Below are 24,706 nucleotides of genomic sequence, written 5' to 3' on the forward strand. Positions count from 1 at the left end.
TCCATGGAGAATGGACTGTGCCCTCTGGGAAATAATAAAATTTTACTGATAATTCAACGTCTCGGCGTCGAAATTGTGCATTAGAGCACTCTCTCGAATGCAACAATATTTTCTCGATCGAGACGTGATAAAAAATAATAATTTTATTTTGTTAAATAATGCGAAAAGTAATAATTCCCATATGCGCCTGTTTCAAATTTCATCTAAAAAGTTATGAAATTGGCCGCATAGTGACACTGTAGACGCTGCGCACGGTCCCTATTGGCTTATCCATTTGCGCAAAAACGGTTTTCTGGGGAAAAAACCTAGGGAAGAGTAGGTAAAGAAGAGCCCTCCCTGAAAATGGGGATATTTTTTTCGTTTATGTTAATTTTCGTATTCAATCGGTCGTACAATTAAATAACGAATTTTTTCTCTCGCGTCAGTATAAAGTTAAATTTTTGGTGAATAAAAAGCCAAGTTCGTTCTCGAAAAAAAGACCAGCGGAGATATAACTTTGTGATAATGAATCGCGATTACGATTTTATGCGATGCGGTGAAGTGATAACAAAAGTTAAAGGTGAAATGATAAATTCCAAATATGGGAGGACGAAAAAACATTGGAAGAAAAGTGTGCTGAAAATATGTGGAAAGTTCTTTATGATCAGAACCATGGAGCAGGATAAGAGAATCGTAGAGGCAGAGGGAAAGCGAAAGGATCGTGTGGAGGAAGACGGAGAGGGAGAGGATCGTCAAGGAAAACGGAGATCGCAAGGATCGCGGGAGAGAAAGGTAGGAAGAAGATCGAGGCCCGTTCCTGTAACCGTGAGTAACTGCACCAACGATTCTTTTTTTAAATACGAGTGCGCGAAATATGAAAAATGATTTTCATGTTACAAATGTAGACATTCTGCCGATTGAATGATCAAAACACGTGAACGTCAGGATGACGTTTGGATATTTCATGGAAGTAGTTTTTTCAAATAATGAACCGTTAGATATAATATTTTCATATTATTTATTTTCATTATACAGTCGTTGCGATTTATAGATTTACGAATAGAATATGTTTTGCAGAGTTGATATATGGTGGTTGTTGTGCAAATTTTCGTTGAAATGTTTCTGGTAATAAAGATGTAAATGTGTCTTTACTCGACCGTCAACAAAGTTGAGAATCTCTGTCGTCGTATCTTTTTTCTTCGAGTGCTCATGCAGCACTTCAATATTTGAATTAGCGAGTGATCAGCGCTGCTGACTCCAAAAAATACAACCCGACGCTCTATCTGTATACTACATATTCGCACTAATAGGGACCGTGCGCAGCGTCTACAGTGTCACTATGCGGCCAATTTCATAACTTTTTAGATGAAATTTGAAGCAGGCGCATATGGGAATTATTACTTTTCGCATTATTTAACAAAATAAAATTATTATTTTTTATCATGTCTCGATCGAGAAAATATTGTTACATTCGAGAGAGTTCTCTAATGCACAATTTCGACGCCGAGACGTTGAAGTATCAGTAAAATTTTATTATTTCCCAGAGGGCACAGTCCATTCTCCATGAAAAAGTGAGAAACAGACCAAGTGAATCAAAAGATTAAACACTGTCAACTCATCCACTAAACTTTCTGTTTCGACGACATTTAAAACGTCATTCGATTCAAACAGTTTTTTTCCTTTTACGTCATTTTGATTTTGAATGCGATCATTGTTGATCGGACAAAAACCGTATTTGATTACTTTAATCATTATATTTTTCCGAAAAATTAATTATTTTCAATGATATACAGTCAAAATATCATCAGAAAAATTGCATATTCAGACACGAGAGAGCGCGCTCATCGACTGTAGTGCTGCTCTCTATAGCTCACGCACGGTCCCTATAACGAATGATAAAACAGAAAAATATTTTCTATTAGTATCATGCCTCTCTATGAATCTTCGTGTTCAAGCCCAGTGATGCCAATGCAAAATTTCAATGAGGAATATGCACGGTGGGTAATATGCTGCGCCATTCCCAGAAATCCGAATCCCGAAAATTCGGTAACTGTTTTTTTTGCCTCATGAGATTCGCAAAGGCTTTTTGTGAAGATTTCGAGCAGTGTCGTGACAACTTTACCCAGAAATCGTTCATTCGAAACCGTAATTTTACTTCACGAGAAAAATATTGCGGCAAAAATAAATCGGAACGAATCGAACGAGCCTCATCTTCCCCCAGACCATTTTCCCAGTATTTCAGTATCAGCTTCATCGCAGTGAGCTAATAATTCTCAGGTAAAGGGAAACAAATTTTTATTTCATAGAATTTAAGTTGACTTTATTCACTGAAAAAGAAAAGAAATAGACATGACAACAACAAAAAAGTACGATGAAAGGGATTTTTGAAAATCGATCGAGCACCACGGACCGTAACATTCCATTCAACTTTAATTGCTGTTTCCAGTTGGAATAGTTACAATGATATAAAACGAGAACAATTTTTATACAACGAGAAATAATAATTAGATTAATTCAAGAACAAAAAGGTATTACATCATGTTTGCGCTTACAACAAAACCATAATTTCATATTACAAAAAAACGATGCAGCGTAACTTTCGAGGCAAGAGTCCCAAATTCTCAAAGTGTCAAACACGGATGATAACAAAGTCAACGAGTTCAGGACTACTTCATCAACGATGAGACATCGAAAATAAGTACAAGTTTTACAAAAGAAGCCTCGAGCTGATTTCTATTCGAAAGATTACAAACCACAAAATTTCATGTTTTTTTCTTTGATTAGACGATAAATATCAATGGAGGTAGAAAACATGTGTTTCCGTCGTCTTTTCATTCTCATATACACATATTACACATATAAATACATATAGATACACGAATTGAGATTTTTTTTCCCATCAATTTATTTATTTGCTATTTTGTTCGTTTTTTTCTTCATATTTATCATTTCCGTTTATTTTTTTTTCTTCGGCCCGAGCGTTTAATATTAGCTATTTTTTATGTCGACTAGTTCTTCTCCTAAGAGCACAATAAAAAAATTTTTAAAAACGAAAAAAAAAAACAATTCTTTCTTAACTATAGTACACTATTTAAAAAAAAAATTATTTCTTGAATGATAAGTCCAAAATATAAATGTATTCCAATAATTATTCGTCTTTACAAAATAAAAAAAAAAAAAAAAAAAAAAAATCGAGTAGCTCAGCGAAAAGAAATGAGAAGTTTTTTGACTCGAATTCAAATTTTTCAGTTTCTTCTTCAAGTACGACAAACGATTTAGTGTAAATGATTGAAGCAAATATTGCGATAATAGTTGATTTTGGATTGTTGAATTGTCAAATATTTATAGTGTTTTTTTTTCTGTCTTTTTCATTTTATTTTCTACTCGAAGTTTATATTTCTTTGAAAATAAAGGCAGAGAAGCGAGAAAATGGCTCATAAAAAATCTCACCGGTTTCACTTGTTCATCATAACGGCAATAAATCAATTAAATTGTCTCGAGGCTGTGTGAGCGATTCGGGAAAAAATTCCGTCAATTTATCATACAATTCGGTTCGACGGACGTGAAGCTTTCTTGCGTTTTTTTCAAACGTTTCGGAATCGTCGGTGCTCGAAGACGACGACAAATCGTTGTTTCGGGCTACCTCCTGTTCCCGGAATATGACGGACGCCAGTAGTTGAAACTGTGTTGGAAAAAAAAACCACGATTTTGATCAACTCTAAATGTAACAAATAACGAAATTAGTGAATACGAAAATTTGGATATTTCGTAAAATCGGTTATTCAATAAATAAAGAAAACCTCTTTGGTTTGCTCCTCGTCATCGTGATCGATGATATCGGAAACTTCGTTTTGAAGATACTCGAGAGCCTCGATGCTGTCCCTCATGGCGAGCTCTTCGAACTTGTATTTTCGAATGATTAATTTGCATTTCCGTAATATCTGTTCGCGGGATGGTCGGCAGAGCCGGAGTTGCCAAAAATCGTCGAGCCGCAATTTCGGTAAGCAGGAACGACCTGGATTCCCACCGAACAAATAGTGAACTTTTTTCACGTAATCGTAGACCAGCTGATGAGCGAAACGCGGGCACGGCTCGTAATCTTGCATTTTGCTCCAATATTTTTCGCCCACGTTTTCGTTCCTGTAAATGCAGGACCATCGATTCCCTCGGATGTTGTACACCCAAAATGAATTTTGTACAGTGTCGTCACGCTTGTCTTTGTCTTTACTGAGCCCCTGCAGAAAAAGGACAAAAGCTCAATGAAAATTGCGTCATTTATTATTATGACGAAAATGGCGATTCTCTCTTTGCTATTTTACCAACCGACAAAACGTAGATTTCTCCAAGAGCAGGATCGATGGTCGCCCGTTGAGTGTATCCGGCAGCGGGCACATGACTCGCGTCTCTGTTCCCAAAATCCGTGAGGCTTATATTTTCCAATTGTTTGGTATCGACCTCGTAGGTGAAAAAATCGTTGAGGTATTCCTTGCTCCGTTGGCCGCCGAAAATGTACAGTTTTCTAGAATCCTAAAGAAAACATCGTTATTCTCAAAAAACCTCAAATTCTTTCGTGTGCTACTTGAATAAAAATCAACTGGAAAATTCATTTCCATCGCGGCATGTTTGATCCTGCGACAATCCAATTCAAAATTTCATCTGCATCTTTAATTTTTTATCCACAGTTGATATGAATATGCGCTTTTTCTCTCACCGGATGGAAAAGCATGGAATGCCCGACTCGTGATCTTATGACAGGGACATTCGAGGGGTTTGGCCTCGCAACGTCAGACACCAAAATGTTCCATGTACCAGTTGGCACGTGATATGAATAAAGTCCTGAATAAACTGGCTCGGTTAAATTTGTCGTGATTCCTTGATCTTCGGGTCTATAAAACGATTAATTCCAAAACTGAACGAATTATTCAAAAATGAGCGATCTATTTCTTATTTTTTTTTTTTTTTCATTCTTTCACAACGAATGATTCTTGGCAATTTTCACACTGAACAAAAGTTGATGGATGTTCTAAATATTGGCATTTGTCGAAAACGAAACAATTTCAATGAATTTTGCAATAAAATTTCATTATTAGTTTCTCAATTATCCGATAAACAGTTCAATTATTGCTATTTAATTTACAATAATTATCGACAATTTTAGTGTCGAATGAAATTGAATAAATTTCCGAAATATGAACATTCTTTTAAAGTTTTTTGACATTGAGCATTTGGAGGATAAAAAAACTGTTTTTTTTTTTTCATTTTCGATCCTTACCCTGTAGATGGCATGTGCACACGTCCACCAACGACATAAATCGTACGCTTTTCAACATCCATGCACATTTGATGGTCGAAAATCAATTTCGGCCCTCCATCAGCTCCCGTGTCCTCGGAAATTAGTGTCCACTTGTTCGACTCGATATCGTAAATGTAAAAATCACTTTTCAAGTTTTCGGAAGATCTGAGTTGCATGTCAAGGTAACGCCCGAGGGTGAATAATTGCCGTCTCTCAGGGTCGAGACACATTTTGTGACAGGAGCGAGCACTCGGTCCACCCTGAAAAAATGATTGAAAATTTAATTTATCGCGGATGGGAAATTTCATTCGTTAGGGAAAAATTTTGAATTCAATTTATTTTGAAGAATAATTGGAAGCTTTCAGAATTTTGAAAAAATGATTGGAAATCGAAGTGATTAGAGTAAGGGACTTTAATTCGTGAGAAATATGTTGAAACTTTCGTTTTATTGTAGTTTCCAAATGCTTTTTAGTGTTAAATTCAAAAAATTTGAACGATTCTGAAACAAATTTGATGAAACGTACGTCATTGACGTACTTACTGCCTCTTCCGTATCCTTGCAAATGAGAGTCCATTTTTCTGTGCTTATATTGTACGCCCAGAGATCAGCAAGATCTTGATTTCCGTCCCAACCACCAAAAAGATAAAGAACCTCGGCAGCTGGATCCAAAACCATTTGGTGACCTCCTCTCATTCCTGGCTTTGGATCTTCGCAAGATACTTTTGTCCATACAGCTCTATACGACTGAGAATTTATGTATTCGTCCAACATTCCCACTGTGGATATTAAATGAAGATTCACTTCCAAGAAGTCAATATTTACATGATAATGAAATCGTCAAAATTGAATTGTTCAAAAACGTATTGAAGTTTTTTTACAGATGAAAAACAATTCGAATTTTGTTGTGCAAAACATATTGTTGATTAAAAAAACAGTTTGAATCTATTATTTCTTCCACAAATTCGTGATAAATGATCGAGATTTCACAGATTTTTTTTGAATCATGAAACTTACTGGAAATGGCATTAGTAATGAAGTTTTCAACTTGCGGATAATCTCCTTTGCGCACGAGAAGATCGTAGAGAGTCGTTAGCCGACTGTCTTCGAGACTAACACCTGTAACTCTTTCTAAAGTATCTACAACTTCGGCTTGTTCGAAACGACGAAAGTGTTTCATGCACAGTCTTATTACTTCTCTCTGAAGGTACTGAAACAATAAAAATCGTATCAAAAATGAGGCAGAAATAAATGATGAAAATGAAATCTTCAAATTATTCGATCCAAATGTTCAATAATAACTTTTTTTCAAATAGATCCGACATATTTTTCTTCACCAATGAATAAGATTTAAAAATTCTTCGTAACAAACTCAACATGCAATCATTCTTTCAGTACAATCAAGTTTTTAATCATTTCATTCCAACGAAATGAACTCGTTCGTTTGAGCAAATTGATTGTTCAGTCATATTTTGAAATGCATATTTTAGAATATATCTAATGGAATAATTGTTCTTACGGAGTCCACCCATTCTATACTAGAATTAACAATTTTAGGGTCATCAACGCCGGTCAGTCGAACATGCCAAATGGAAAAATTGAAGCTCGGTCCCCAAGATTGCAGAGGCAAAATACTTATGTATCTGACAGGGAAATAATTGCCATCCCTGCCAATAACATGTTTCATGTCAAAAGTCTCTGGCACTGAATCATTCTTTAGACCACTGCAAAAAAAAAAAATCAAGGATTGTAGGAAACAAAAGTATCGACTTGGTTTGCGATAACTATTCTTTCCTAAGAAAATTTTTGTTCAAATAACCTTTCTAGAAGAGTCATCATATTCTCGGGTTTCATCCCCCCGTAGACTCTGAATTTTTTGATATTACAAACGTGTGTCTTTTCAAATTTACCAAATGTAATGGTTTTGACGATCGCCGGACTTTGCAGTTTGAGCACCAGGAACTTCGAGAACAACAAGAAATCCATTAATCAAATAGAATTGGAATAGAGAAAATATGCGAAAATATTGACAATGCGTTTGGAAATTCTTAATACCGATGACGTTAATTGAAAAAAAAAAAAAAAAAAACAAACAAAAATCTTGAGGATGAATTTTAGTGGAGCAGGGAACACAAGAGTCACAATTATCGCAAAGAAAAACAAAGCTGAAAAAATAATTCCTTATCGTCCTTGCTTTTTTTTCTCTGTTTTCAATTGAACGAATGAGTAAGCTCTGTCACTTTAACAAGTTCAATTACTTCATAATTTGACATATTAATTTATGACGTTGATTGATTTTATTCTCTTTGTTGATATATGAGGAAAGTAAAAGTCGAGTTGATAGATTAAGCTACGCAATAACATGTTCCAGTATGAAGAAACACTAAATTTGCAAATGAAAAGAAAAAGGTACCTGCGGCTGTTTATCATTGTCGGAGGACCATCTAGAGGTCTGATCCAGAGGTTTGTCTGTGAGAATATTTCTGAAAATATAAATAATAACAGTGATCATAAGGAAAAATAAGCTAAAAAAATTGGTAAGAGATCGTAAAAGAGAAAAGAATGAAGATGGAGCAACCAAAAAAAGAACTTACTCGGGAACATAAGTCGACGAATAACTGGAGCACTTGTAAATTCGGTATTCCAAAGTTTTGTTAATTTCACCACTATCGGACGACGCCATATTACGCAATTGACATAACCATAACCTATTTTTTTTCTCTTTACTTTGATTTTCTTCTCCCAAAAGTACCTTTCTTTTTTTGGATTTTTTATAATTTTTTTTTTTTTTTTATTTGGAGGTTACTTGCAACAATCGAAAACCAATGGTCTGTCGGATGATAACGCGAATACGTTGAATTGGAATAAAAATTCTCGTAGCACAGATGTAAAATTGACGGAACTCAAGATGTACTTTCTTATTGCGATTTTACCGGCTATAATTTAATTTACAAACGGACCAGAAGAATAATTTTTTCTCTTTCTTATCAAACTTTTATCTATCTCTCGTATGTCGTTGTTTTGCAAAAAAATTTTCCGTCCGCGGTTGTAAGAGGTTAAAAACACCGTCGTTCTAATTCTCCTCCCCGCCTTGCCAGCGGATTCTCGGGACGGGACTTTAGCCATAACAATTGGTGTCACGTTTGCGCCGTGACGGCCGTGACTCTGTTACAGTTGAAAATTATGAATTCGAAATTCGTTTCGACAGTTATTTCCATTAAAATTAAGCGGTTATTATTTTCAATGCGTAACGTCGATTTGGGGGGATAATCTTCCAGAGATAATTGCGCACCAGACTGAATATGTTAAAAATGTATTTTTTGAATTTCACCACAGATATCGGATCAATTGATTTATTATTATTACTAACACCGATTCGACGTTCATATAAATATTTACATGTAAATTGGATTGTCGTTGGTCCGTGCAAACGCGAACATGCGACAAAGAGGAAGAATTGAAGAGAAAAAAAGTAAAAATAAGAAAAAAACATTTGATTTTACGTATCAATGTTGCTTATCAAACATTAAAATATACACAATGTACAGTTACATCTGACACAAGTTTCTGTTGGCTAAACTAAACCAAAAAAGTATCGACTACGGATAGTTTTTTTTTGTTTCTTTTGTTCGGAAAATCGTGCGCATTTTGTGATTCAGAGTCATACAGAATGGCCGTCGCATGAGGTTTTTATCGCTTCGATAAATCAAGCAGCGAAAGAAACTCTAAAGAAACTCAACTAATGCGATTGCCTGATCAAACATTGACACGATTGAAAATCTCTAATAACAATGTAATATTATTAATCATAATAAAGATTGTGATTGTTGCTTTGCAAAAATTCAATTCTAACCTCCAAATTTTAGAGTTTTTTTAAGGACGGCCATTTTTGTCATGACTGCACAAGAGCAGCGCCCCTTTTGTCGGATTTTGTACCAATTGCCACCGGATAAGAGTTCGAAACACTGCGATTGTTCGATGATCATTTTTTCCTGCGATCATCAGGAAATTGTGCTCTTCTCTCTTCTACATCGAACTTCCTTTATTCGGCTTAACTCAATTCGAAACCTGCTCCAGCTTGGATCGCGTACAATAATTTCTCTCGCAGTGTTACCTCGTCCGGAAATTCGGGCAATTTTAGAAGGTTCATACACGTACTTGACGTCGGCAAACGGTCGATCGTTCCCGCGTGTTGTATGCAAAATGGGGGGTCGAGTTCCTGGGGGAGAAAAAAACTTGTTATCCTCAGAACGAGAATTGCTTCTCCAATATTTTCTTGTGTGCTGAAAAGTTACTGTTGCTGCATAATGAAATCGATTTTTTCCAAATGAATTCCTTGATCAACAACACTTTTTTTGGAATGAAATAAAAAAGAAAAATTCATCATCTTTCGGGGCAATTTGTAAAATAATTTTTTTAAAATAACATTGAAATTAGTCGAAAAAATCAATTTTCGAATAATCATCGACGACCGAAACTTCAAAATGAAACAAATCTAACAAAACATTTGTGAGAGCCCACTAAAAGACGAGCATCAAAAAATCCTGGAAACCGTTACCTTAAAACCCAAGAGTGGCGGTCGACTGCAGCTAGTGACGAATTTAAGTAGCTGTCCTTTCTGGAGGTCGCTAAATTCGTTAACAACTTTCCAGAAGTTCACAATAGTCGGATGTTCGGGTGCGTATCCACCGGTGTAATTAGTGTGTAGTTTGAGGTCTTCGACATCGACAGGAATTTGTGCACCCGATATGAGAACCTGGAGTTCTTTGTTATTGAACATTTGCAGCCATTCAAGAGGTACGACGTTGCCAATGCCTTGTTTGAAAGCGTAGCATTGAGCCCTGATCTGTTTATTGAGTTTGTAATCGGCCATGAGGTGAATATATTCAATGCGATTGTGATTGTTGACAGGAATATTAGATCCGTAAGGTTTGAGCTCGTCGACACGTCTTTCGCCGAGCTCGTCGCTGAGAACAGTGAAGTCGAGTCCCAAATCAGCGACGTCACCTTTGTAGCTTTTGAGGTAAAGAAGGTTTCGATACATGACTGGATCGAGGCTCGCCAGGTGGTGGACATCGACGTCGGATTGTCGTCCAACGATTTTCGACAGGAAAAACTCAGCGAAAGGTAATTCAACGAGCAAATTCTCGTAGAGAGCTTTCCCAAGAATTCTCCCAATGAAATAATAGTGCGTAGGAAAATCGTCGACCAGGAGATGGACCGTGGGGTTGGGGTAGAGCATGTTGTCTTTGGTGAGCCTGAAAAATCCGCGGTTCGGATCGAAGCTCGTTTTGAGTAGCTCGGAGAGGAACTCTCGGAGCAAGCCACCGCCGTCGACGCCAGCTTCTTCGAGTCCAGCGGCGTTTACGAGCTGGACTCTCATTTTGAGCCTCAGCTCGGGCTCGTTTTCCATAGAGAGATTCTCGAATGCGTCTTCGTAAAGGTACCTTCGTCTCACGGCGATTTGTATCGAAGGTCCTTGCATAAAATGCGAGAGTTCTCCTTGCTGCTCGAGTTTGTCCCGGTAAATGAGCGACTGGAGAACGAGAACGCGATCGTTGAAAGGCACGACGAAGGGAATCTCCCGGAGGAGCGTCAAGGTTCGAATTTCCTGAGTAAAAGCTCGGAGACCTTGGAAAGGAACGTAGCCTCGTAATCTTCTACGAGGAAACATGAAGTCTTGAGGTTTGTCCATGGGGATCGTGACGTTCGTGGCGATCCAGTGGCCTTCGGGGCAGAATTGCCGACGTAAGTCTCTCGTGTGGAGCTGCCGGAGCAGGCCCACGGTCACCTTGAACAGGTGGCTCCAGCCCAGGGCGCTGTTCGTCAGCTTTCTTCTACCCGGAGAGTCTCTCGGTTCTCCAGCCCCGAGAACCGCGGATCTATAATCGTCCGGGACGATCGGACCGCTTTCCGGAAAAGCTCGTTCCACCAGGCCCAAACAAACGCCCTTTAGATGCCCGGAAAGCGGCACCAGGGCCGAAGTCGCGAACGGCATTGCCAGCTGGTCTTCCTCCTCGTTGTAAATCACTCGATCTTCTTTACCGTCAACGAAAAATTCACTGTCGTGAAGCGTCGCGATCAGGAGACTGAAGAGCGAGCAAAACACTGCGAGCAGCGAAACTATCTTCCGGGAATCTTCCTCCGTCAAGGGCCCCCCGCACGCTACCAACTGGAGCAAAGGCGTCGAGCTTCCACCGAACAACGATGTTTGACGCAAAGTCAACAGAGAGTTCCATAAATTTCGCAAAAACGTTGGCTTGAACGCCAGCATGTAGAGCAACTTGTATTTGTGCACTGCCAATTTATTCGTCATCAATAAATTGTGACACAGTTGACACAACGGCTCCAGCGACGCTCCGCCCTCACCCGAACGATCCAATCCCGCCAATATTCCTTGCACTCGACTTTCCTCGTTCACCAACTCTATGCAGCGCCTCATCACTTCCCAATCTGACTCGTCCACCATTTCGACCTCGTTTTCTTCCTCGCTCGATTCTTCGTCCTCAAGACTCGATCTCTCACGAACTTGTCGACATGTTCGGACGCTCAGACTCGCCAGAACTCGCAGATAACTCGATAATTGATCCTCCGACTTTCCTGAACCTGAAAAATGCCAGAAAATTATTAATAGTTCAAGATAAAACATGGGAAATTCAAAATTAGCTTGGTGCCCAGATTCTAGAACTCTTTTTAGGGGACAACTTTGGACAAATTCTGTGATTGCTCTCAAAAGTCTGAAAATAATTCAGAAAGTTCAACCAAACGAAGAGAACTTGGAAGAAAATTTCAAAAGGTTCAAATAAAGTTTGAAAAGACCAAAAAAGTCAGACAATGTTCCTGACTAGTTTCATCGAAAGAACTTACAAAAATCTTCAGGCTCGAGTGAGAGTACAGCGTAGAGAAGGCTCGCAGTGGGTTCGATGTCCAGTCGATTGATGCAAGCGATCAATTGAGCATAAGGGAAGTTCTTCAGATTGGCGAATGCAGGAATGACAAACATTTTGATGGGTTCGGTCATTTTGGGAGCCAAAATGCTCAGGCTAAATTGGCGAAGTATGAGAAGAGTAAAATCATCGCTAGAGTTTTCCAAACGTTTGACGAGACTGAGAGGACGATCGAGCATTTCGAATAGACATTTTGACATCGCAGTCGGGGGTGTCGGAGTCTCCTCCAGCATCGGTGGCACTTTGGTGTCCAATAGCTTTTTCACCAATTCAAAATAACCATTTTGTACGAGATCGTAGAAAACGTCTTTCAAATATTCCACAGTTTTGTCACCAAGAGCTATTTCAGTCTCGTTTTGACCGGTGAAAACTTCGATCACTCGCAAAGGAACTGCCAGATATTGAGCTTTATCAGAATTGATTGCATCTTCTGTATATTTCATTGAGACACGCAAAATCCATCTGAAAACCAAAAATAGTCAATTTATTCATGAATATTAGGAGTCGATACATTTTTTTGTAAATTTTTTTTTATACGGTGGGACTCGAGGTTAAAGGAACTTCTTTCAGTTCTTATAGTATGTATTTTCATGATTTACAAAAAAAAAACAAAATTTGGAGTTTTATCATTCCTAAAAACCCATAAGTGTATTTTTGAAAGTCACAATGTTATTCTTAGAAATAAAAAAGTTACCGCAATCTCCATAGCCAGATGGTGGATTGTCGGGTTTGAATTTTAATTTCTTTCTGATATTTGAGAACATGTTGAAGCAGCCAGACAAGGCGATTGGCGTCGATGTTGCTTTCATAAAAAAACAAGAGAGTACGAAAGAAAGGATTCAAATCTTCAAGACTAAGACGTTTGTCTCCCACTGCAATTTGAGCTTCATCAAATTCTTTTCGGTAATGTTTTCGCACTTTTTTTCGTTCCACATAACTGCGAGCGTGTGCTTGAATTTTCACAGCCGCGTTGTGCTGACGACGCTGTTGCTCTCTTTTCATGCGTTCTAATTTTGCATGTTGCAACAGAACTGCTTTTTCATCCCTGCGACTCGCTCCTGCCAGATTCTGCTGTGGCTTCCGCCGATAATCTCCTTCAAAGCTGTACATCTCGATGGCGTTTCACTTCTTTGCTTTCCTCCGTTTCTTTTTCAGCTTTCCTTTTTTCCCTCTCTTTTATGCATATAATACAATTTACATGCTGCTTTTCTCCTCATTTCCCATTTGACTGCTTCTGTGATAGCTGCACTGAAGTTTTTGACATGCTGCAGAATGAAATTGGAAATTATCAATGTTAAAGCTTGCACCGATGGAAAATGATAGTTATGAGTGATCAAGGTTTTGATTGGTAATGAAGCATCGAATTTGAATATATTGAGGTTTACATGTAAAAAAGTAACAGATGTTAACAACTGAAAGGTTTTGAATAATTGAATACTTTCAGAACAAAATAAAAGAAGTTAAAACATACACCAATTACGTAGAAGAAATTTATTTTATACACTATGAGAAAATTTAACTTTTCTGAGGAAAGATAATAGAACGAGGAATATCATAGTCTCACTTCAATACGTTTATCTGAGAAAAATGATCAGTTCAAGGCAAACGTCAATTCTCTTGAGTGACTATCGTCTTTCCGATTTTAATTTCCTGTCATGAGGTTATATTTTGACTTTTTAGGTTAACTGTTACATTTTCAACGAAAACAACGATAATCCTTGTTATAATTATTGAATACTCATTAGGAATCATCAAGAACTTCAAAAAGTTTTTGGATTTCATTATGTTATTCACTGTCAGTACCAGTTTCGAATTTTGTAAGTTAAATTTTGATCAGCACAATAAACAAGTAGTGTCAACCAAATACTTCAAATAATTTCCTAGATATAATAAGATATCCATACTCATCTCGGCAAATGCATTGTTCTTATTGTTAATTAATAAAAAAAAAAAAGAAAAAAAAACAATATTTTTGAGGTTAAATTTTATGCTTAAATTTACTATTGTCATTTTTCTAAGACATCTGTCAAATAATTTCCAGTTTAGTAAATCTTCAATGAAGGTTGTGTTTCGTCGGAATATGGAATAATAATTGATTAATGAAAATGTGATTTTTTTGGCCAGTTCAATAAAGAATAATTTGAAAGTAGATCACTCACTATAAATAGTGCAGCATCATCGTCGTTGACACATTCAACAAGTTTCATTCATTAGTACTCAAATTGAATCGAAAATTGATTACGATTGATTTTTTCCCCACCCCCGAAAATTGACGTTTTCATATGTCGTTCGCTTCTTGTCAAATTGAAGGGAAATTATTCAAAAATAACTGCAAATCGTAAGAAATTTCAGAACTGCAGAAATTTTACTTTCTTCTCGATAAATTTATACTATTTTCTATAGCCACGCGTATGTTTAAATAGAGAAGAAATGAAAAACAAAAAAACGCCACGAATCGTGTTTCGTTACGATTTTTTAACCGAGTCCAAATTTCGACTGCTCATCTTATCCCTTTTTATTGTTTTTTCTCATTATCCACTTCTTTATATTTGAGAATAAGAAAAAATCGTCGCTCTTTGTTGTCGTTTCTTCAAAAGCCAAGGTTATTCACTATTCAAAACTCCCCGGTTTACACACTCACGTTTTAAGATTCTTCATTTTTATCTGTCACGAATTAATTTCACTGTTTTCGCAACACAAAAATTGTAAAAAAAATATTCCACGATCGCTTCGCGACGTATTACTGAAAGGTTATGTGACGTTTCTCTCTTAAATGACACACTCGAGGTAACTTGACCGACGTATAACTTTGTTTTGAATTTTTTTTGGGGATTTTATTAATGTTTACAATCTTGTTTGTTTTTTATAATCGTAAAAAAAAAGCGTTTTTATCGGAACACACTTTATGTTGGAACACTACGATTTTCACAGCTCTTGACTCTCGTCCATGACGTTTACCCAAAGTCTCGTTTACATCAGCACGATGCACGAATTACGATATTTTTTAAAAATCCCATAACAAAAATTTGTGCAGTCAAGAAGTGAACTGACGAAGTTAAAAATTATAACAAAAATGCTAATACCTATTCTCTAATAGTTGTTGCATTATATGATAACAGAAGAAAAATTACCTTGCAATGTGATGTGATGACTTTTTTTCACATTTTTGTTACATCAAAAAACACGCATGATTATTATCGGATGCAAAGATAAAAAGATAGATGGCGTCACAGATTTTATCTATGCTTGCCAAGAGCGTCTGAGCGAGACAAGCTTGTGCAAGCTTTGCGTAGGAATTCGCGTGTAGCAGAATGTCGACGGTCGACGAGTTAGTAGGTAAGGAAGGAAGAAAGGTTACGTTGGTAAAGGAGATTGCTACGCAGTGTGTAGCGGTGGAAAATATCGGGATCTTTGCGTTTCGTCATCTAATGACGAGTCAAATAATTAGTGAAAAATGAATAAAAAATTAAAAATATTTGGCAAAATTTATTGAAGCATTTTTCATTTGAGAAACGACGAGATATTTGTCATTCTGGGAATGCTGTATCGCTTCTTTCACACTTCCTACGATCCTTTGTGCGAGCAGATGCAACAACATGTAGCACACTGTTTTAGGATTCATGCACGTATCAGGCTGAGGAGTTCCGAATACTCAGCTGATTGCCAACGGCGTTCTATTGAACTACCAGAAAGAATATCAATTTTTAAGATGAGAATTAAAGTAGATATATTCGATTCTAAAATTAAAAAATTGAAATTTGCAAACTGTTTCCTCAAGATGGTCAAGATGCACGATGCTCAAAGCTTACTCTACGAGCTGCTATATTTTTCATTTTGGCTTCCTCACAGGGAAAACTTTGAGCATCGTGCATCTTGAGCATCCTGAGGAAGCAATTTACAAATTTTTATTTGCAGCATTTTTTTTTGTATACAAGAAATTAATGTATTTTCTCTACCTTCTTTTACAAAATTTAATTTATCTCTTTGTTTAAATCCATAAAAAACAACTGAATGACGAGCGATCAGAAAAAACAGTTTGCAACTTTCAATTTTCATCGTTTTTCTATTTACGTTGAAATTAAAAATTCCGATAACTTTGCTGGAAAGTATAGAGAAAGTACAGACTTATACACAATATCTTACAAAATTTCCAAAAATTCGTAAAATTCAAAATGTCATAAAATTAAAACCGCTCAACCGATATTCCCCAAATTCAATACCAACCTTCCTATTATGATAGTCCATTTATAAAAAAAAAAAAAAAAAATTATTAATAAATCTTAAAATTTTTGAAAGCTAGAGCGTCGACACCCTTTTTATGAAAATTTCAAAACGTCGTTAGATTCGTAATTTTTTTACAAATTCTGACAAAATTATCAGAGAATGAAGAGCTTGTATAGATTAACATCTGTGCAAAACGGTAGCCCTGTATCTCAAACCGTTTCAGAGTTATAAGCGTTACGATATGATTTTTCGATGCTTGGAACATTTTGAGCACATTGACATTGAAAACTGGAAAAATCGTCACAAAGCTTCCTCTATGAGGAAGCAAAATACAGAGCCGAAGCAGGCTATAAAAAAAGAAGAAGAATTGACTGATAGCCGACGGAGTAGACCGTGTATTCACTGATTTAATCATTAAACTGAAAAAAAACAAGAATTTAGTGGTTTTTTCTGTTTCACGTTTACATTATTTTTCAAAATAATATCAGCGAAATATTGACATCTAATGGCGTACATTTTTGAACCTTTTTTTAGAAATTTGTGATGAGAAAATATTACCGATAGGCTATTTCGTGGATTTTTTTTTATATGGATTTCAATGGACGACCGTTTTTTTAAGGTTCTTTCTGCTTTTTTTTCCCTCATTCCTGCTTTTTTTTCAAAAAATCGTTCAACGGAGACTGATTAAAAAAAGATTGCGTTTGGCAAAGAATATCTTTCGAAAATTCATCTCGGAGTAATCATTGTTTTTTTTTTAATTAAATATTCAAACAAATTGCGTCTATGAAGAGTTATAGGAAAAATAGTGTTTTATGTACAATCGATGGAATTCGGTTTTAGGTTAGTCAGATTCTGGGTCCGTTTCCATTCGATAAGGATCCGACGGTCCTGCCTCCATTTCTTCTTCGCTTTCAGGCTCCGCTCTTTCTTTAGAGTCAAGTGCAAAGCGTCTCCATGGGAATCTTGAAAAAGTAATTGCATTCGAATTTTTATAACTGTGCAAAAAACTTAATGGTTGTTCAATGAAATTAGTTATAAAGAAATATTAGAGGCTGAAGGAATCCTGACAATGCTAAATGTTGTTTTTTAAGACTTCAAGTCGCTAAGACTAACAATGGTAAAGCTTTGAAGTATGGATTATGGCGATGATGGGGATTTTTTAAATTCTGGATATCTGACCTGGTTTTTTTATCGTAACACTGCTCGATGAACGCGTGAGAAACAATTTTTGTGTGACCCTTCAAAAGATTGGATTTTGGTGTGTTTTTGAAGGCGCAAATAAGGTGGCTGCATTTTTTGTCAGTGGTATTTGGATCGGCAATGTATTTAGCGCCCATTTTCAGAGCTTTTCTTCTGATTTCATCTCTGTGAGGGTTTTGGTAACCGCTCATTGAAAATGAAACATCTTCGAACAATTTTTCAAACGGTTTTTTTGGTTTCCACGCTGGTCGTTTCTTTTTGTTTGCAGGAGATTTTTTTTTCGAATTTTCACCAGCGACAGTCTTCGGGGCATGCAATTTATTGCAATTGCCACAAACTGCATCGCTGCCGCTAGCTTCTTTGCACTCTTGACATTGCTTCGTTGTTGTGTTCCGTACCATTGTCGGTTTCTGCTTTTCCTCAGCGGCTGTGTTCGTTTTTATTGATTCGCGTGAATCTTTAGACTGTGGTGCAGCTGTTGGGCTTGGTACTCCTTTGAACTTTTTCCTACGCTCAGTTTCTTCCTTTGTTTCTTGTGCTTCTGTCGATAACTTCGTTTTCAAAGCTTTTGGACTAGAATCTTGAACAGCTTTTTGGAAAGCCCGTGCACTGGGACTTTCGTTTTCTTCCTTTTTTTTACGTTCCTCTTCTTTTTCTGCCTCTTTTCTCACTTTATCGACTCTCTCTTCAGTAATCTGAATTTTGTATTTCTTCGTCTCTTCTTGCAATCTATCGAGGAAACCAAGTTTCATAGGAGCATTCAATTTAGCTTTACACTTTTCCAATCTGTTCATGCGTTCTTCGTTTATCATTTGTGACAAAACTTGTCTGTAAGGAGGTGCTGCCTTGTTGGGAAGTTGTTTGATGAATTTCTCTTTAAACTCCACAGGAGCAATTGTTTCGGCTCGAGTTTCTAGCAATTTTGAACGTTTGACAAAGTTCTCAGTTTGATAACGAGTCGATTCTGTTTTCAGCACAAATGTTGTCAGGCCAAATAGCTCACGAAGATTGGCCGTTTGCATACAAGTGACCTTGACTCTGTCAAACTTTACATGCAATTTCAATGCGTCCAACTGACTCTTTTCAAATATTTCAATCTGATCTTTAAATTTACCCGCACGAGCTTCGTCGTGGGTCATAAATGTGTGCGTTACCAGAGGTACCCAGTTGTCCGGCTCTGTGACTGTCGAAGCCGTTACAGAAACCACACAAGAATGATAGTTGCCTGTAAAGCAAAATAAATGAGGAAATGAGATTTTTTTTTAACATTCTCAAAATTTGAATTAACAAATTTATCAATTTTCACACTTTGAGTTAATAATTAACCATAAAATACTCAATCTGTTCATAAAACTTTAAACTCCCTCAAGTTTTTCTTGTATTGTCTCATAACAATGAATAATTGAAAATAGAAATTAGCACACAAATATATTAATGTGAAAATGTTAATTAAAAATTCGTGTTCCTGTTTTATCATTGCAAAATTAAAAACAAATTGCTCCTATCATAACCTAACTTTTGATAGTTCTTGATGACACTAGTTGAAAGAGTAAATAAATTTAAAAAAAGTTTGACGTTAATTAGAAACAAAAACTTAGACTCTGCACAGACTTCAACATGGGGAGTGAAAACAGTTCGAAGAATTCGAAAAATTTAATCATCTCGTAAAGAGATCGCGAGTAATGATACATGATAGAGAAAGAAAATGATATAAAATTCTGTTTTCTGTTAATTACCAATATCCAATCCAGTAATAGTGGAAGATTCAGCAAGTTGAAAAATGACAGATGCCAGCATTTCCCCAGGCTTCGCACATCGCCATGATGTATTTATTCGTTCTTTTAGTAAATTCGAGGCAGGATAAGATGGATGTTCTGACGTACAGCTTATCACTTTTTCCAATTCAACTATCATTTTTTCGTAACTCGTCGTGACGAGTCGATGGAATACGAGAGAGAGAAAGAGCCAAACAGAGACAGAAAGAACAACAGTGCGTGCGTATAACCTCAAAAACAAAACACCTTCAAAACATTTCGAAGTTCACTTATGAAAAACCGCATGTTGATACACTTCAAAAACATATCACTTTACTTTGAGTTCGTGAGAGTTTATGCATTTTTTGCCATCATTTCAATAAAACAACATTGATGTACATTTTTATTACAACTTTTGTTGACCACATTCGTCAAGAGACAATCGCACTGTAAATTGTAAAAAAAATAGAGGCAACAAAGAAATTGGCGGGAAAATATTTCGACGTGTATTAACCACAGTCGGTAAAAATGCTGTAATTCCAGTGCGAGCGAGTAGCGCGCCCATTCAATCTTTCATCCACAGAATCGTCCATTTCGAACTCAAACACTCAAACGATCCACCAGTGAAAAGGTAAGGAACTGTTTCTCTTAAAAAAACATTTTGCAAATATTTCAAATCGAGACTCTTCTAGCATCGACCTCCAACCCGAGTGACGTTTCTTTATAAAAAAAAGTCATAATAATTCCATGTGCATTATGAATATTCACCAGGAACATTGAGAGATGAAATTGTCCAAAAGTTTGTCGCAATATATTTTATTCCATTACATAACGCAGTTTCATCTCCATCTTCAAACAAATTCCTCATCTAATATCCCTTGTCGCTGGATGTTTAATCCTCAATTCCCTGTTGCTTCTCCTACATCGTTGAGTCATGTTTCAACGGATCGATAACTCTTCGGTCAACACTGTTTCACCATTTTCCATGCACTTGGTTGTCAATTCCTCCGTAATATTATTAGGACCTAGAATTTTATCCGTTACAAGTAGGACTTAATGTTCTGTATCTTAAAACCTTTTTTAAGGATCTCGTCGATCACCCGAGGTCCCAACTACAAAACCTCCAGTGGCTCATTTATGCTTCCGAAGTATATCGGCTCCTTTGTTTAATTGTTAACATAAACTGATAAAAGCGAACATTGTTCGGTCACGAAATTTTTTTATGTTGAATTGTGGTGGACCAAGGATTCGACGCTGAGAAAGAAATGCGTAATTTCTTCGATATGCCACGATGACTCGTTTTTTTGCAGCACGTCAATTCTAGATTTCTGATAATTCTCAATTTGGTCATTTCAGGCTCGAAATAACTTTTGAAATTTTGAAAACAAATTTTTATTGTTGAGTATTTTTTGATGCTGATCCACTATACTTGCTTCCAAACATTGACGTCAATCACGTCAATTGAAGAAACAAATGATTGAATTTGAGGTTATGATTTATTATCGACTCGATTTTTTAATTTTATATCAGGGGCTCTCACCTTTCTACTCCAACTGGGCCGACTTTTTCCTCGTCTCTAAGAACGTAATTTTTTTCCTGCGTCGAAACGTGAGATGCAGTAGGAATTCCGAAAGCATACACCGCAAAATAGATCAAAATGCACAGCAGAATAGCGGCCATGATGAAAATGCTCCAGTTGCGTATCGAAGGCCACAAGCTTGGGAAAAATGCTCCCAAGCCGATTATCAGGGCATTCTCGCGGAAAAAAAAGTTCGATGAATCGTCAACGAATCGTTGTCACTTTGGGACCCTGCGAGTCCCAAAGTGAGACTCGTAATGAATCACGTGAAATAAAAGTCAAATAATAAGTCCCAAATTCGGTGAGGTTAGAATTGAGTGAGGTTAAAAAAGTCCCATTTTATGAATAGGGTCAAATAGGGTCTCCCCCGTCCACTTGGATTCCACGTTCCAATAAAGGGACTTTTTTTTACTTCTTCTAGAGACTTATTGATTCGTTGATAATAGAGATTTGCACCTTGTGAAATGACTAATGTAAAAAATACTGTTGTTGACGAATTGTCAATATTGACTTACCATCAGCATTTTTCATCAGTGATAAACAAAAATAAACAGCGTAACCGTAATCCAGACACGGAGATTGACGTTGCAATGGGGTTGAAGAATGCTGTTCGCCGAGCTTAACTTTCGTTGTGTGTCAACGTTATAATTTGAGACTTTCGTTTTTCTTCAACTGCCACCTCAACATGTGTCACGTTAAAAGTTAGATTCTGATGTGAAAATTTGGACGCTGAATGCTCTTTTATCTGCTCGTGTTGAGGTTGAGGTGAGTGATTACTTCTAAAAAGCCGAATGATGGTAACTAGCCCCAGACGTAGCTGGTGCGGTCAGCCACTGATTTTCAATGCCACTCACGCTGATAAGAACACAATGCTGTTTTCTCGGAAACTGGCCGTGTCTTGGCATGGTCGAATATGAAAAGAATAGAGTTTTTTTTCTTCGAATTTTGTTTTTGAGTTTTTTTATTTATCGTAGTTTCAAAAAATTGACAGGATGTTTGGATTTTGGGCTAAATTCAAAAGTATCTTGGATCAGTGCTTGAATTTGTGTGTTTTCACATCTTCCTTATATTTTTACGTCATTTTTCTTAACCTGGATATCTCTGAACAGGATGAAAACAAAATAAAAGCATTTCAGCGAGCTACTTTAGTTGAGACAACCGTGGAAGAGGCTATTCCGTCTATTCATTCTCCACCTCCTCCTCGTCTATCCATGTGGAGTCATCCTCAATTTCATGAGGGATGCCAATTTCTGGGTTCATTGGGTTGACGATCACGTCTTTGGACCACTCTAAATAAGGCTGTGCTGGGGTGTAGTCATTGTCGTATTTGATTGTCCCGACTGAAATGTTTCACCACATTTTATTTAAGGGATTACCGCAATCATTCTAAAAATAGCAAAATATCAGTAGAAATAATTATCATAGTTGAAGGGGTCGATAAATCATTGTGGGCATAAGCGAAGTATTAAATTCTGCACTTTGCGACTGTTAATATTTCAATTAAACAATATCCCTTCCCTCGGTGGTTCTTTCAAAGTTTCTTCTCTTTTGACACTTTTTTTATCTCTCAATTCTCATCAGTTTCAAAAGTATTTTTGACTCGTTAGCCCAGAATATTTTCTTGATGCGCGCCGATCCAATTTTCGTTGCATCGTCATCTGATTTTTTATTCTCAGTCTTATAGCAATAGTATGCTAATGATGAAACTTTTAATTATTTTCAGAATCGTAATCTGCTCGGAAAAATTGACATTATAGTGGCACGTAAGTTCCCAGTATTCGAATGCAGCCCACTAAAGATTCCTGATTCATCAACCGACTCCTGACAACTTTCACAAAAAAAATAAAAAATTAGGACTCGGCCTCGAGAGAACAAAAAGGACTGGAATTAAGTACCAAGTTGGAATTTTTCTCCTTATTCAAACCGAATTCGACGTGCCCAACCCAGACCCGGAGTTCCAGTTTGGGACTCACGACTTCTTGGAAGAAATCTCATCTAGGATTTGGTTGGACTCTTTCACTCAAACCAGAGTCCAAAGTGAATTATTTTTGGCACTTTTTGAGCTTTTTGTCAAAATTTTTGAGTTTCCGCTTTCCCTGTTTCGATGTGCAAGCAACTAAATTTGTGTCGCTCTCTCAATTTTTTATCAAGAAATACTCGAGATTTTTTTCTCATCATTTCGAAAAATATGTCAATTTTGACGTTTTGCATTCTCACCTATTTCTTCAACGTTTTTCCGGTCTCGACACTTCTCATCTGAACTAGTAGGGGTTCTAGCTATACGAAAATAGTAGACGTAGTGGTCACGCCCAAATGCTGCCGAAACGATGATCAGAATCAAGAGTACGATGAATAGGCTTACTCCCAGTATTTCCAAGTCGATACCGTCTACTTCTGAGACGCGAACCGAGTCCTGTTGCGGTTTGATAAAAAAATTGAACGCTATAACGACTGAGCAATGAAATAAGCAATATTTTTAAGCCAGTCTCCCCGGCAGTCTCGTTAAAAAGGCCCAATTGGGACTCAGGATTTGGGACTTGGACGAGTGTGACTCGAACAAAGTCCCAAAATATTTAATCGAGCTTTTCCAACTTTTCTTTGTAACCACTCGTCAGTTAAGCAGCTGTTTTCACATGAACGTTTTAAAAAATTTTCAAAAAATTCGAAAAATTTTTATCTTTTAGACTCTGATAAAATTTTCGAGTTCACAGACTTTAAGGTATTGTGATCACGCACCGTTAGAGAGATGCTCTTGTCAAAAAAATTAATGTTTTCTCACCAGTCGCCACGACATTATCGTAAAATGGAAAAGCTCAAGAGAGAAAAATGCCAATCGAAGTTGCGGATGCTGTCAACGCTGAGATCGACGTCACTATGATTCTACGGAGAAAATCCTTCTGGACTTTTGGGCTTTTTCGTACTCATCGGCTTTCCAACAGGCTTCCAGAAGTTTCTCGTCCCTCCAACTGCCTCGATGTGCGCCGTAAGGTGAGCCGTCCAATTGGAGCTTCGAAAAATATCGATATTTCGAAGCTCTGAGAAATAATCGAAGGACTACCGACATGACCTCGGAACAGCGCTGCACGAGAGCCGATTAGATGCGAAGCCACGTCTCGACACAACGATAAATGGCTTTTGAGTGGAAAATCTTTTCGAAATTTGCATGAAACGCCAAATCATCCGATCGCTTTTTCCTGCAAATCAGTGAGCACCGAATTTTTCGCAGAATTAAGGGGACGGTCTGCAGCGACGATGAATATTTCAAAAAATTATTTCTCACGGGCAAATTTAAATATTAAATTTGCAACCATTTTTATCCGCGTGAAATATTGCCATATTTATTAAGGCAGGATTCTACTTTGGAGACCCGAAAAAAGTCGATTTTTATGCATTTTTGAGGGGCCCACCGAGTGTGTGAGAGCCTTAAAAAAGCTGTGATTTTTCGAAATTTTTTAAAATAATACTCCGGCATTAAATGTTTTAACTAGATGCAATGAGCCACGATTGAGAAAAGAATTGAAATTTACCAAAATACCAGAGTTTTGAAAAAAGTGTCGCATTTTGCTCGAAAATTGGATGATTTTTGGCCCGTCGAAATTACATTTTTCATACAATTTAAAAATAGAGAAACATGTACGAAATAAGCAGAAAAGAAATCGAAGCGATCAGATGTCTTCGAGTTACAAGTGCAGCAAATTTGAAAAATGTAGCTTGGAAAAAACTCCTTAAAGA

General features: G+C 37.0%; 4 protein-coding genes and 2 long non-coding RNA genes across 10 annotated transcripts; 2 read left to right on the forward strand and 4 right to left on the reverse strand.

The window, feature by feature from the left end:
* Positions 1-1,976: 1,976 nt before the first annotated feature.
* Positions 1,977-4,838, forward strand: LOC122417879 (uncharacterized). The gene is made up of 2 exons (XR_006262391.1): positions 1,977-2,256; positions 4,662-4,838. It is a non-coding gene; the product is annotated as an uncharacterized lncRNA (long non-coding RNA).
* On the reverse strand, positions 2,387-8,495 carry muskelin (muskelin 1). Of its 2 annotated transcripts, none has more exons than XM_043431752.1 (11): positions 7,865-8,495; positions 7,684-7,753; positions 7,090-7,232; positions 6,790-6,994; positions 6,288-6,480; positions 5,814-6,049; positions 5,252-5,532; positions 4,691-4,865; positions 4,303-4,506; positions 3,780-4,214; positions 2,387-3,661 (listed from the first exon to the last, which is right to left on the reverse strand). In XM_043431752.1, exons 1-11 carry the CDS (start codon positions 7,951-7,953, stop codon positions 3,446-3,448), a joined length of 2,247 nt encoding a protein of 748 aa, XP_043287687.1. In that variant the 5' UTR covers positions 7,954-8,495; the 3' UTR covers positions 2,387-3,445. The 2 variants fall into 2 exon arrangements, with proteins under 2 accessions (XP_043287687.1, XP_043287689.1); XM_043431754.1 differs by having other exon boundaries at positions 3,577-3,697.
* Positions 8,496-8,609: 114 nt separating this feature from the next.
* Positions 8,610-15,496, reverse strand: LOC122417877 (ubiquitin-protein ligase E3C). 3 transcript variants are annotated; one of them, XM_043431750.1, is made up of 5 exons: positions 15,349-15,496; positions 12,912-13,482; positions 12,138-12,679; positions 9,829-11,876; positions 8,610-9,489 (listed from the first exon to the last, which is right to left on the reverse strand). In XM_043431750.1, the coding sequence occupies exons 2-5, from the start codon at positions 13,325-13,327 to the stop codon at positions 9,322-9,324; spliced, it is 3,174 nt and encodes a 1,057-aa protein (XP_043287685.1). In that variant the 5' UTR covers positions 13,328-13,482; positions 15,349-15,496; the 3' UTR covers positions 8,610-9,321. The 3 variants fall into 3 exon arrangements, with proteins under 3 accessions (XP_043287685.1, XP_043287686.1, XP_043287684.1); XM_043431751.1 differs by lacking the exon at positions 15,349-15,496 and adding an exon at positions 14,859-15,313; XM_043431749.1 differs by lacking the exon at positions 15,349-15,496 and adding an exon at positions 14,377-15,313.
* A 1,312-nt stretch (positions 15,497-16,808) lies between these two features.
* On the reverse strand, positions 16,809-21,807 carry XRCC1 (DNA repair protein XRCC1). 2 transcript variants are annotated; one of them, XM_043431980.1, is made up of 5 exons: positions 21,490-21,807; positions 20,936-21,205; positions 19,378-20,420; positions 17,621-18,866; positions 16,809-17,403 (listed from the first exon to the last, which is right to left on the reverse strand). In XM_043431980.1, exons 3-5 carry the CDS (start codon positions 19,553-19,555, stop codon positions 17,283-17,285), a joined length of 1,545 nt encoding a protein of 514 aa, XP_043287915.1. In that variant the 5' UTR covers positions 19,556-20,420; positions 20,936-21,205; positions 21,490-21,807; the 3' UTR covers positions 16,809-17,282. The 2 variants fall into 2 exon arrangements, with proteins under 2 accessions (XP_043287915.1, XP_043287914.1); XM_043431979.1 differs by having other exon boundaries at positions 20,936-21,150; positions 21,490-21,794.
* On the forward strand, positions 19,944-23,311 carry LOC122418008 (uncharacterized). Its single transcript, XR_006262417.1, has 2 exons — positions 19,944-20,026; positions 22,698-23,311. It is a non-coding gene; the product is annotated as an uncharacterized lncRNA (long non-coding RNA).
* LOC122418007 (uncharacterized) lies at positions 21,918-23,914 on the reverse strand. The gene is made up of 3 exons (XM_043431981.1): positions 23,754-23,914; positions 23,192-23,387; positions 21,918-22,314 (listed from the first exon to the last, which is right to left on the reverse strand). The coding sequence occupies exons 1-3, from the start codon at positions 23,766-23,768 to the stop codon at positions 22,154-22,156; spliced, it is 372 nt and encodes a 123-aa protein (XP_043287916.1). The 5' UTR covers positions 23,769-23,914; the 3' UTR covers positions 21,918-22,153.
* Positions 23,915-24,706: the final 792 nt, after the last annotated feature.

The sequence above is a fragment of the Venturia canescens genome, chromosome 11, assembly GCF_019457755.1.
Source record: "Venturia canescens isolate UGA chromosome 11, ASM1945775v1, whole genome shotgun sequence".
NCBI classification, from domain to species: Eukaryota; Metazoa; Arthropoda; class Insecta; order Hymenoptera; family Ichneumonidae; genus Venturia; species Venturia canescens.

Coding starts and splice junctions, on each gene's coding strand:
- LOC122418007 (XM_043431981.1), bottom strand. Junction 22,315..23,191: donor GAAAAACGTTGAAGAAATAG/GTGAGAATGCAA, acceptor GAAACATTTCAG/TCGGGACAATCAAATACGAC.
- XRCC1 (XM_043431980.1), bottom strand. CDS start 19,555: ATGATAGTTGAATTGGAAAAAGTGATAAGCTGTACGTCAGAACATCCA. Junction 18,867..19,377: donor TATTACTGGATTGGATATTG/GTAATTAACAGA, acceptor TTTGCTTTACAG/GCAACTATCATTCTTGTGTG. Junction 17,404..17,620: donor TGTTACGATAAAAAAACCAG/GTCAGATATCCA, acceptor TACTTTTTCAAG/ATTCCCATGGAGACGCTTTG.
- LOC122417877 (XM_043431750.1), bottom strand. CDS start 13,327: ATGTACAGCTTTGAAGGAGATTATCGGCGGAAGCCACAGCAGAATCTG. Junction 12,680..12,911: donor ATCTGGCTATGGAGATTGCG/GTAACTTTTTTA, acceptor TTTGGTTTTCAG/ATGGATTTTGCGTGTCTCAA. Junction 11,877..12,137: donor ACTCGAGCCTGAAGATTTTT/GTAAGTTCTTTC, acceptor GGCATTTTTCAG/GTTCAGGAAAGTCGGAGGAT.
- muskelin (XM_043431752.1), bottom strand. CDS start 7,953: ATGGCGTCGTCCGATAGTGGTGAAATTAACAAAACTTTGGAATACCGA. Junction 6,995..7,089: donor ATGATGACTCTTCTAGAAAG/GTTATTTGAACA, acceptor TTTTTTTTGCAG/TGGTCTAAAGAATGATTCAG. Junction 6,050..6,287: donor CATTACTAATGCCATTTCCA/GTAAGTTTCATG, acceptor TAATATCCACAG/TGGGAATGTTGGACGAATAC.